The 12829-nt window shown below is 42.7% G+C and overlaps 1 protein-coding gene across 1 annotated transcript in view; it reads left to right on the plus strand.

The window, feature by feature from the left end:
* Positions 1 to 12829, plus strand: part of LOC6550627 (netrin-A) — a 43043-nt gene that overhangs the window by 21899 nt on the left and 8315 nt on the right. The window contains exon 2 of the mRNA XM_001978130.3: positions 5747 to 5935. Within this exon, the coding sequence (XP_001978166.2) occupies positions 5747 to 5935 (189 nt within the window). The remainder of the gene's footprint in view (positions 1 to 5746; positions 5936 to 12829) is intronic.

The following is a 12829-nucleotide window of genomic DNA, read 5'->3' on the forward strand; positions in this document are numbered from 1 at the left end:
AAGTTGTCCAAACTAATTAATGAGGCCTGAAAGAGGAGAATAATTCACAAGGATTTATTTACCTTGCTGGTAATTTAAAATGCGCTGCATAATAGTTATTTGCTATTTGAGGGGTAGAAGCTACTGGTTAAAGGGCTTTTCATAGAACTATTTCCGGAATAACAAAGCAATTTACTTGAAAACACTCCCTCAAGAAAAGTGCCATTTCTGACTTGATGTTGGAACTTAAACTGCATTTCTTATCCAAAAATGCCAACACATATTTAAACATAAAATATAGATAGTGAGCTTTGACAATACTATCACTATACATCACACTCTTTAGTGAATAGTGCCCGCCATTTAGCATCCCCGTTCACTTAACTTATTTTGTTAAATGATTTTATTTTGGGGCCACTTTCCAGGCGAATGAGTGTGCGTGTTTTTTGGCTGGGCCACTTAATTAGGAAACTGCTGCAGGTTTTATTTATGTGTCTTAACGAGTCGTTTATTTAACCCACCCTATATTCATATAGTATCTCCCTATCCTTGTCGCCCTCGAAACAAAGCTGAGCACACAAACATTTTGGGAATTTGTTTATTGTTTTTCCGCGGCGTCCTCCGCACTAATTTGAGAAACGTGGAAAATGCACCACGAAAACAGAAAACCGAAAATTGAAAACCGAAATCGGAATTGGAATTGGAATAGGAATTGGAATAGGAATTGGAATAGGAATTGGAATAGGAATTGGAATAGGAATTGGAATAGGAATTGGAATAGGAATAGGAATTAGAATTGGAGTTTGGAATTCGAATATCTGGAAGGAAGACAACGCAGAGAATTGAAATAATTCGGGGCCTTGATTTAAATAAAAAAGCAGAAATAACAAACAGAAAGAACATTTTCCACCGAATGCTCCGCGCAGTTCGACGAAAAACCAAACATAAATTCCTATCGACCCCTCCTCCGCCGCCTGTGTGGGCCAAAGTGAAGCCATGAACATTGTTTTTTATTAGCGGCAGGATATCGGCGATGCAGCCCGCTTTGGCCCCCCATCCCCCCTGCCCGCTGTATATATTTATATGTTAATTCGCCCGGCGTTAATTAGAGAACAAAACTCTGAATGCAGATGAAAACAAGTGGAAGTTGGAGATTGCGGCGCTGCTTTTACTCGATGCCTGAACTAAAAATGTATTTATAAGCATACACACATGCAACTCGCTCGACTTTCTGTATTTTGTATTTTTTATTGTATTTATTTATTTGGCCGCAGGCAGCAAACAATTTGTAATCGCCGTTTCTGCCGCCGCCGTTGACAAGGAAAATGTTGCAGCTGCGGCACGCGAAACGACACCGAAAACAAAAGCTGCTGCAGTCGCCTTAATTGCACTTTTTTTTCGGTCCACAAGGAAGCGCCAAAAGAAAAATGCTTGAAGTTTTCCGAAAAAGCGCCGCGGGCTCGGAAAATGTCGTAATATGGGAGGGGATTGGATGGAAATGGGCGTGGGCCACCGAACACTCATTACTCTTGTTCTATTGTCTGAAAATGAAACTAAAATGAAAATAAACGTGGGTTGTCTTATTATGTACGTGTATTGTATATTCTTAAACGCCCAACTAATTTGCTCTGCTATGAACTTCCGAAAATAGGCGTTTACTCATGACCAATCTCAGCCATTTATATAATAAAGCCAGTATAAAAGCGCCAGTCGGTACAACTTCCTTGTACAAAAGGTAATAGTCAAGCTAGTTAAGATTCCACTATGCCTTAGATAACTTGTTGTTGAGCTAGGGTATGCACAGTTCTGTAGAAAGTGCCCGAGGAAAGGTTCCTTTGGACTGGCCCCACTTTTGATCGCCAGCAAAATAAAGATTTACCATCAGTAGGTGACAGACGAAATAAATTTGCTGCAAGTTAATTACTCTTACTAAAATGCAGTTGGTAGTTTGGGCATTTGGCCGGAGGTCTCCAATTGTTTGGATGCTTTTTGGGCCATGTGGATGAGAATGGGCGATTTTCCTGGTATTTTGTTTGGCCGCTTCCAGCGAAGTCAGTGCGAAGAATTTATGAAAGTGATTCTGGCTGTTTACGACTGTTTTGGGGCGTTTAGGTTGGGCATGTTTATAAATACTCGCCCTGTACTGTAAGAAGAATAGTTGTAGTTCAAAGAGTGGCGAAACTGGGTTAACCAGAACACTTTAGACAGACAGCTAAGACGCGATGAGATGACATAATTGCCGGCTTCTTGTGAATCACTCACTTTTTTGCTCGCCGATGAACAATGATTTCGCATTGTTCGGCGGGCGAAAACTGAAATTATTAATTACCAAGCAAGAATGTTTTTGTTTTTCGTGATTTTGCTTGTGTAAAGCGACCACTTTTGATAAATCACAGAGACACAGAGCACAACACGGCCACAAACACCAAAACAATTTTGCGATGAAATTGTCAAATTGCAGTGCAAAAACGCAAGAGCAGCAACCGCAACCGCAATCGCACCAACAGCCAACAGCCAACAACCAACAGCCATTGAAAGCCCCAGCTTCCGCTGGAATCCCCAAGCCCCCCTTTTCGAGGGGGCGGGGTGTATCCATTCCACCAACCCCTCCCTCCCCCAGCGCCACGAATTCAATTCACAATTTTCGGTAACCGAAAATCACTGCGAGGCGAACGCAATCAATCATAAAACGATGAAATGTCGACAACGACCAGCAGACGAGGGGATCGAGTGAGGAAAATTGAAAACTCTCAGCCAGGACATGGACAAGGAAAAGCCCCGGCCAACGCAACCCCCCGCCCAAACGCCAAAAATCCCCAAAAATTGGGTATAAAAACCCATCAACAGCTAGTCGGTTTATGCGAGGCATTTTCCTTTCTGCAAAACCATTTCGTGATTGACCATTTAGGCCATGGTTATTGATTTGAATTTCCTAATTAAATATTTAATGCAGGCACAGAAAATATTAAAGCGTTTTTTATTTTTCTAAAACTACCTGCACAACTTTTTGTGTAAGTTAAATATTTCACTTTTCCAATATTTTACACTTATAATACTTAATAATTCGCATTTCGTCGAGCTTACAATTTTGGATGTCATAATTCTTCCGGCATGAACCTTATACTCCAGATCCAGTCAAAAGCGTAACGTTGAATTGGCTTTTGGTTGGTTTGCGTTTGCTTTGGCTTTGGCTTTGGCTTTGGTCTGCTTGGATACGGAATGTTTTGGTTTGTTTTCGGCCAATGGCAGTGGCCAAAAGCGAACGCTTTCCGACCATTTATCAACAGTCTTCCATGCAGCAGCGCTGGCCAATTCTGAGCTGCTAAGCTTGGACAAATCTGCTCCGGGCCAAAATCCATGTCCAAAAAATATCCCTAAGGAGCAGAAAAAAGAAGAAGCCCTTTGCAGTTAATTAGAGATGCCCAACAGACGGATCGAACCGATGGTGGATGGAGTGGAGCTCAAAGGGCTTCCATTCATAACTCGCAAAATGTGCACTGTGTCCACTTGGATCGAGTGAGATTTGCTATTTTGCAAACCAAGTAGGAAATAAGGACTCAACTCAAAGATTTGACCAGCTTATCACATCATTTGGCTAAGATATACTTGGCCATGTTTAAACTCGTATCCTTTTGCCGACCCAGCAGCTTTCCCTGAGTAAATTAATGATCGCTTTTTTGGTCATCCAGTGACTAATTCGTGCCGAAAGTTAAGCGGCCTAAAAATGTCGTTTTATTGGAAACTCTCCCAGGCACAGATACGGATACATTTACAGATGCAGATACGGATACCGATACCGATACCGATACTGACGATTTCATTGTTTTCCCCCACCCAGCGACGATTCCGGGGAGTGTAAGAGTGTTTTGAGGGCCACTTATCAAATTTGAACTTAATTACTGGACTCACCTTTCTCGGATAACACAGCAGCTTGGGGTCCGGCTAATGAGCGGTTTTATGCATCGCTTTAAGTCGCATTTGATTGAGCTGGATGGGCGTTTTGTAATCGTCGAACTGAGATTTACACGGCCCCCAAAGAAAAGAAACCGTCCGAACCAAAAAGTAAAAACGAAAATATCTCTGCCCGGCCCATAAATCAAGTGGCATTCGCCGGGAGTCGCGAGTCGCAGGTCGTAAGTGTGTCATTAAAATTAATTATCTAGCATTTTTAACACCGAACCGAACCGAACCAAACCTTTTTCGGGGCGGAAGTGGGCATACTTGGTCTAGTAGGTATATCTGGTAGCCTGGTAGCTTGTCAATTAGCCACACGCCGTGCTTTGAGCTCTGCGTTTTCCAAATATTTGCTTAGCTTTTGTTGACGGTTCTACAACGGTCTCCAACTGATAGAGGGACTGCACTGCGAGGAATGGCGTACCTAGTCAGCAAATATACATATAAAATGTGCAGCTCAGCGTTCAGTGCATTTCTAAATATCCTAAATACTTTCCCAGTGCTATTTTGCACTAAATATCTGTAGCAAATGTATATAAATAGCTGTTTTTCCCAGTGCATGACTGCGCTCAAATATTTGCGCTGACATAAGTTGCGCTGCGGCTGGCATGAGGACGGGATTTGAGGAATGGACATGTGGCATGCGGCATGCGGCATGCGGCATTAACCATGGAGCAGTCGGTGATCCAATAGAACCAGTGAGAGTGGAAAGCGGAGTGAAAGTGGAGTCGAGAGCCGCCTTGCCTGCCACTGTGCAAGATAATTATAACATACATATGGATGTGCCTGCCCAGAACTCAGAACCCAGAACCCAGAACAAAACTGTGCACCGAACTTCAGGCTGCAAGCTGCGAATTGAAGTCCGGGGTGCCACAACTGTCGATTGCACGGACTCGTTGCAGACAGTGGGCCCTCGACCAGTGGACAATGGGTGGGGCGATTCAAGTTTTTGTCTAGCCGCAAGCTGCAACAGCAGAAAGATTCCAGTTTCGTGGTCGATGCCATTGACAGGTCAGCTGTCCATTTCCCTGCGCCCTGCCGTTCCTTTTCTCTGCCACCAAACCTCAGCTGAAAGATGTCAACTCAGCACAGAGCTCGTACACTGCCAAAATCGGGGCATGGTTTCAACACAAAATCGAATTTGAGTGACAAAAGCATCTTTGGCTTGCTTTTGTGCCCTTTTCCGAAACAGTTGTATTGTGAAGTCACGCCCATTTCGCTGAGTGTACCAGTGGCAGGCAGCAGAAACCGCAGCACTCGCCTTCGAATGTCAATAGCAAAACTGTTTACCAAAAGCATAACAAGCAGCAGGCGACAGCGAAAAAGCAAAGAAACCTCCGGCTCTCATTGATCGAATAGGATATGCCAGTTAGCTTGTCTTTAAATGCAACGAGTGGGTATTTGTATTAACCTTATGAAGCAGTTAGTTCAGGAAGTTTATCTTCCAATTTATTGCCATCATTTAACTCAACTAAATCCAAATTGTATAACTATATTGTGCATGCCCCTCGCATTCGCATCGTCTTAAGTAAGTAATTCAAGACAAATCGCCGCATAAATTACCCAGCCTAAGCCAATGTCCCGCTAGACAAATAGCACTCCCATCCGCGGATCCACTGCCAATCTGGGCAGCATTCTGTATCCAATCTTGGCACGTTGGCCTGGACAAACCATTCTGCGTGCCAGTTTTTCAGCATTTATCGCATTGGGATATCGCCAAAAGCGGATATCGAAGGCGGCAATAGAGTCGTTGAAGGCGCACATTAAGAACGCAGCAAATGTATCTCACCCTTTTCTTGTTTCCCTTTTGCAGAGTGCAACTGCAACAAGCACGCCCGTCAGTGCCGCTTCAACATGGAAATCTTCCGGCTTTCGCAGGGCGTCTCCGGCGGAGTTTGCCAGAACTGCCGCCACTCGACCACCGGACGCAATTGCCACCAGTGCAAGGAGGGCTTCTATCGGGACTCCACCAAGCCACTCACCCACCGCAAGGTTTGCAAAGGTAAGCTGAAACGCATTCCCCTAGATACTAGCCACTAGTTAAAAACGCGTTAAGAAATCGCACACTCGCATGTCCCAGATTAATGCCTAATTTACAGTAATTAGCTCACAGCGACATCCAACTGGGCCAGCAGCCCCTTTGGGCCCCCTTTTTGCACCCCTTTGGCCCCCTGTGGCCACCCCTTGGCCATCCCATCCCCAGGCGACCTTCGAGTGTGTTGTTTGTAATGTAATTTATGGCCGCCATAAATTCACGCGCTCCAATCGAAACCATAAAAATAAAACGAAGCCAGCGGATAAGGAAAACGCTAGAAGAACCGGGGAAATGGTTTAAAAATCCATGGATTAGGCAATAGTATAAAAATACAAGTGTTGCAAAATGATGTTTAATCAAATGATTTTGCCAGCGAATTCCGTGATGGCAAACTGAGTTTGAGATGGCCATTACCGCGAATTCGAAGTGGATTGTTTATGTAGAAAATCTGAGATCGCGGATGTGCTTTATAAGGCCGAAAAAGAGGAAGAGGAGGAAGCAGCCCAAATTTATAGCCTGCAATCATTTTCATTGGCATCCAATCAAATCAGGTGGACCACATGGCCAAAATCTGAAACGCTCGACTATTTATAGTTTCGTGGCGCATCCATATACATATTTATATATATATATACTTCATGTATGTATAAACGGATATAGTACAACTTGTGTAGTGGGCAATATCCCGCTGAGAATTCACATTCAACAAATTTATACCTAATTGCGAATCGAGTATCGTAAACAACAACAACAACAAAAACAAAAACAGGAGGCCCAGTGGGAGTGATTTTCGTGTGTGTTATAGGGGGTGCCGCCTGTCGTTTGTCATTGCGGTGTCAGAAATTTTTGGTCGAAAACCGCTTTTGGCTCTGGGCATTTGGCTTTCAGCATTCAGCATTTCGGCTGACTAAGCATCATAATTCTCGTGTCCGCTCAGCCAGAGCCGTTAAATCCAAATCAAATTCTTATCGATTTTTAATTAATTATCCGCTGCTAAGTCGGAACGGAGCCACCACGTCGTAAATATCAGCGAACCACCCACCTACCCACCGTAACCCACTCAACCACTTGCGATTTGGAGACAAAAAAGGCGCCGCTGCGACAATTTTTAAATTATATGCGCCTTCGTCGGAGGCCATAAAAAATGTATTCGTTTTAATTTTGACACGCGTGCAATTTGTTAAGAAAGATTTTTACATTCCCCGACTTACAGTGGCTGCCATTGTTTCATTTGTTTCGTTTGTTTCATTTGTGTTTTTGCGAGTTGTTTCTGGCTTGTTGGCAAAATGTTTTACGTCATGTTTGTCATTTGCCAAATGTTGCGGCTGCCAGCCCCCCGCCCGAACTTTCAATTAGTCAGCCCGAAATTGTTGGGCAAAATCTTTGTGGCACAGGAGCCGCAGGAGAAGGAATCGAGAAGGAATCCTCTTCAGCTGATGCCCCCGACGGAAATGTCGGAGGAGGACATTCAGTGATTTATTCGTTTCATCTCGAGCTGGCTCGTTTTTCATACATACTCGCATATTCATCCCCATCCCCATAACGTTCGAAATAAATTTAAAATAATTTCACATTACTAATGGCATTTTGTGGAACGACAGCAAGACTGCAAAAGCTGCCACAAAAGGGGTGTCCTCATGTGCTTGCGGCTTGTCTGCAGAAAGGTATTTGAATTTTATTATTCAGAAGCTGCAAATAGCTAAAACACAGAGGCTTCAAGCCGTTGACTTAAAAATATGAGACATTTTAGACTCACGCAAAAAGGAATTTAGATGCATAAAGTGAAGTGCGTACACTTCATTTGTAATGGGAATATTACAAATCTATCATGGGAAATTATTAAATCGGCTTTGCGATAATTACACATTAGAATTCCATATTAATTACTTGCTAGACAAATTACTTTTGGTGGGGATTGAACATCGAGCTTGTTGTTAATATTAAGTTATCAGTAAATCAGTCTGTTGTTTTGGCTTGTGGGTTTGGGAAGGCTTTGCCATTCCTTTCCCCGAAATCTTTTCGCCGCAATCTGCATTCCAAATCTGACTGAAAGCCATTAGATTTTAGCTATGCTATTAACATCCTTTATAATTAACGCCTTAAATTCATCTCGATTGCCAGTTAAAATGAAAAAGATTAGAGCAGTGTGTGTGTGTGTGTGTCAGTTGAATTTGAAGTTGATTTAATTTAAATATTCAAATGATTTACTCGAGGAAGGCAAAGTCAAGTCTAATGGAGCAAATGCCATCCGAAGCCATAATTCATCGCCCAGACAGAGAGTTTGGTTTGGATGTGGAAATGTGGAAATGTGGAAATGTGGGATAGGAGTTGGCTGCGGAATTGGTATTTGAAATTCGAAATTACACACAGCTGTAGATGCAGATACGGACGCAGACTTAGATTCAGATGCAAACTCATAGATACGGACACGTGTTGTCAAAGTCATTTCAGTCAATTTCCTTATTTGCGCAAATGTTTCAATGACCGGAAAATTACATATTATTATTTGTCCAACGGGAGGATCCGACATCCCCACAACCCAACATCCCAGCATCCCGACATCCCGACATTCTGGCCGTAAACGAATCGTTATTCATACACTTGTCTGCATGTGCTGCCTTTTGGCCCAACGGCTGCTCTTTTGATAATTAAAATCTGAGCGCCCTGCCAGCCCCCAAAAAAGTATACTCTACTTTTGCCTTAATGCCACCGTTGACATCATTAAATCTGCATGCCACATATAGAGGCAATAAAAGCGAGAAGTGCAAATCGCAGATTGTGTGCTCTGCAAATAGTGAGCAAAACTGAGATGTATTTGCTATTTATAAGGATACTTTTGATTGCAGTGAAGGATGAAGCATAGCAACTTTTAAGAATATATTATGACATACTTTAACTTTCTGTCTAACTTTGCTTGGCTTTACCATTTACCATTTGCTGTTTCCCAAGCACTTCTTTCAGAATTCAATCAGATGCCCTGGCTGCTGACAAGGCCATCCTTTAATATCCACTATTCTGTCGTATCTGCCATAACCGCTTATCATCGCCAGCAACAGTAATTAGGGTATACAATTGAATGCCTGCCAATTGTTTTCAACTGCCCGGAACTCATAGGCCGTATCCACGATGACAAAAGACTCTCCGTCGATGGGGAGATGCACAAAGCAGTGAATACTGGCTTTTGGGGGCGTTGGGCGTGGCCTGGAATACAATTAACATCATCCGTAACTAAATACGTGAAATTAAAAGCCATAAAATCGGAAAGTCACGTGCGAAATGTTACAGCAATATAAAATGGATGGAAAACAGCAGGAGCGGCAATTAAAATAATGCCACACACACGTAGGCGGGAAAAGTTTCTTTATTGCCCAAAGTTCATGAAAATGCGGTGGAAAATGGGGGAGGCTGGGCAAGGACATTATTATTTTCGTGGGGGAGGAATCGGGAATCAGTCAAACATCATTAGAATTTCATAAACGCGTCGCTGCAACTGTGCCGAATCGCTTAAAGGTTAAAGGTTATCGCCGCGAGGGTCGCCTGGCAACTTAATTGAAATTTCGGAATGCCAGCGCTAAATGCATTTATCATACGACATGCCAAGGTGGCTTGGAAAAACTAAGCCGGAAAAATCTATTTCACTGCCAGTGGGTGGTGGTTCCGGCCAAAAACTAAGCCCCGTGACAAATTTTCTGCTGGCAAAGCTATAAAAGTTCATGCCCAGAACTCAGGCAATTTTTGAACAATTTTGACATAGCTAAACAACGCCAGAAGAGTACAAAAATGTACTGAAACATTTCAGTTTTACAGGGGTTGTATTGAAACAGCACAGCGAATCGGAAATGCTCTTGGAATTTCAAGAAGTAAAGTTCATTTGGCCAGAATTGATTGATTACCTTAAAAGAACTGAGTATCTTGCTTTTATCAGCACAGTAGCAAATGAAATAAATGCCAAAACGATACTTTATCTACTGGCATAGGGAATGCAAAACTGAATAATGCCATTCTTGTTTTTCTCAGTGCACATGTGAGCTGATTTAACCCACAAGCACCGAAATTTGCCCAAATCCACGCCCATTTTTGGAAGCACAGAGCTTCGCCGCTGGGCAGCAAAGCCGCCCAATTTGAATTATGACATTTTGCATGCGAGTCGACATTTAAAGCTGTGCAAATTGTTCGAGCGTCAAATTGGCGCTGCCATTTCAGCCGCCACCCCGCTTTGCCCACACCCAGCCACTTTTCCAGTTGGAAAATCATTTTCCGAAACGGTGCACTTTCAGTCGGAAGTAGCGGGAGTTTGGCAACAATTCGAGTCCACATTGCCTACTTTACTGCGCGTCGTTTGATTTTCAATAGGCCCATTCAGATCTGTTTACCCCGCCACCATATTTGCCTCTCGATTTTCCCAAGGCGCCTCAATCTTTAACGCACAATTTGAAATGCGCGGAAAGTTTTTTCCGTCCGCCTGTCGGCCTGAGTCGATTTTGCCAGCCTTTTCCCAGCGTTTCCCCAACATTTCCCCACCTGGAAATGGAAAACTTTGTACATGCAACAGAAAATTGTAGCAAGACGAGAAGAGGCCTTTTGCTCATTTGAACGGCGAACGAAAGTTGAGCGAACTTTGCACCAGTTGCAACCGCTATAAACTTTTTTTCTCCGCCGCCCGGGAAAATGGGGAAAAGTCGAGGAGGAGGCGAGGAAAGCAACTTTTCCTGGAGTGTCGCGCGAAGCCTTTGATTTATTAATAAGACCCAAGAAAAGTTCCGCCCGCCGGCTTAAACTCAAGTGTGAAGTGCGATGGCAAAGGTGAATCGCCTTTTTGGACCGGTTTTCGCCAGGCTTTCGGGCTAAATCAAATGGCTCATTTGAATTCATGAGCAATTGGTAGATCATTCGAGTGAATCATTGACGTGCGATGCGATATGTGTGCATTTAATTGAATGTGTAATGTAAGCCTGCCTTAAGCCCTTAAATCGCGTTGGGTTTTGATTTATTTTACAGTCATTGAGATCAAGAACTTATGAATTTGATTAAGATGAATCAAGATTTTGGGTGGTAAGCTTTAGGAATGTGAAATACAACGCAAAAATAGGCAATTGCTCTTAAAGAAAACCAACATTACTTGTGTGCTTTTCGTGAGAATCAAATGGAAACTATTAAACAAATCAACAATATTGCAAACAATACAATTATGAAAATAAATAGTGCAGTGCAAATTATACCGATGATCTCATGCTTGTAACCCTGCAGTTGAAGAATTTTCTAAATATTCGAATATTTAAAAATTTGAAGTGCTGCCTTTTTCCAGAACTCAATTTCTAGAACCCAAATCAAAAGGCTTACCAGTGCAAATGGCTTTTCCTCGAATGCGCAAGTAATGGCATTGCCCATATACCTATATATATATATGTATATATGTATGTGGTCTGGTTAGTGTTATAAGGCTGGATCTGCACATCTCCGTCCACTTGGTCAGGTGTAATCTCTCACTGCAAATCATCCGATGGCACGGCAGACTTCGTCTGAGAAATCTGCTTCATAATTCTTCTATGGCCACAAATGAGTGGAGTCTGTTTGCTGTTCTTTGGAAAACTGCACGATTCCTTGGGCTTTTGTTTCTGCTAATAATAACAAATAGCAGCATCAACAATAGCACCCTGACTACTGACTTCAGCCAGCTGTGCGCTGATGGCCAACACTGTGCGTTTTGCTCTATTTTTTCACGTTTTCCAACTTGCTTCGTCGTAAGAAAATTTCGGCTAATATCTTATGGCAATTGATGGCCGACGAAGAGTTTTTTGCCGTAAATTTATGTAACGCACTTTCCTCCTCCAGTGGTCAGTGGGGTTTTCTTCGCTTTTCCTCGCTTTTCCGTTGATTAGTTGGAAGGGGGCAAATTGGGCGCTTTGCTTGCGCAAAGTTGAAATAAACAATAACAAATTGCGCTTGATTTGCTTTGCGAGTATGGTGTTTACACTAGGCCCAGTGTTGGTAATTTTGTTTGAGTGAACGCGAGTGGGTGGCTTGCCTAATTAATTTTCTGTTGGCCTGGCAAAAGCAAGCGAAAGCCAAGAAAAATACAAGACTACCTGGAAGCGCACTCAAAATGAAATAGCATAGAAATTGGATTATTTGCAAATATTAATCCATCAACTTGTGAGCTCTTTGGTAATGGAAAACGGCCAGGACAAATAAAATCGAAATATTCAAAGCCAGTAAATTGTCGAACACAAATGCAAAAAAGGGTCGGAGGTCAGGGGATTTGGTACATTTCATATACCCGTACAAATAAATGCCAGCCATGCTGCGAATGATTGATTTAAAAATATCCGTGCCTGGCAGATGCCATAAAACATACCTGAAAATGTGAATAAACATGGGTATATATACACTCATGTAGTACTCGGCACATACGCACATTTATTTCTGGGTACTCAACTGTTTAATAGGTCGGTGCGCAGCGAGAAGTTCGTGTTAAATCAATGATCTAATGAGTGGATAATGGCCTTGTATCTATCACTAGATTGTTCAATTTACATATAATATATTTATAATGTAATGCAGCACAGGAGGCGATAAAGTACAGGCAAATGAATGTTTCCCCTTATTGACTGCCTCACTTTAAGAGAGTTTCCAAAAAATCATAGAACTTATTAAATACAAAGAAGCTGAACTAATTTGAGCAAAAACTTGAGATCTGATTCATTTTCACTGGAATCCCTGGCTGCCACACAACTTACCCAATAGCCAGTCAGTCAGTCAGTCAGTCAGTCGGTCGGTGGTTCCAGTGATTCATGGGTGGACTCCACTCATTAGGAGCTCATTTATTTCGGGAGTCCCTGACCCGAATCGATCTGTGGATAA

The sequence above is a fragment of the Drosophila erecta genome, unplaced genomic scaffold (assembly GCF_003286155.1).
Source record: "Drosophila erecta strain 14021-0224.00,06,07 unplaced genomic scaffold, DereRS2 tig00000126-arrow-pilon, whole genome shotgun sequence".
In the NCBI taxonomy this organism is placed as follows: domain Eukaryota; kingdom Metazoa; phylum Arthropoda; class Insecta; order Diptera; family Drosophilidae; genus Drosophila; species Drosophila erecta.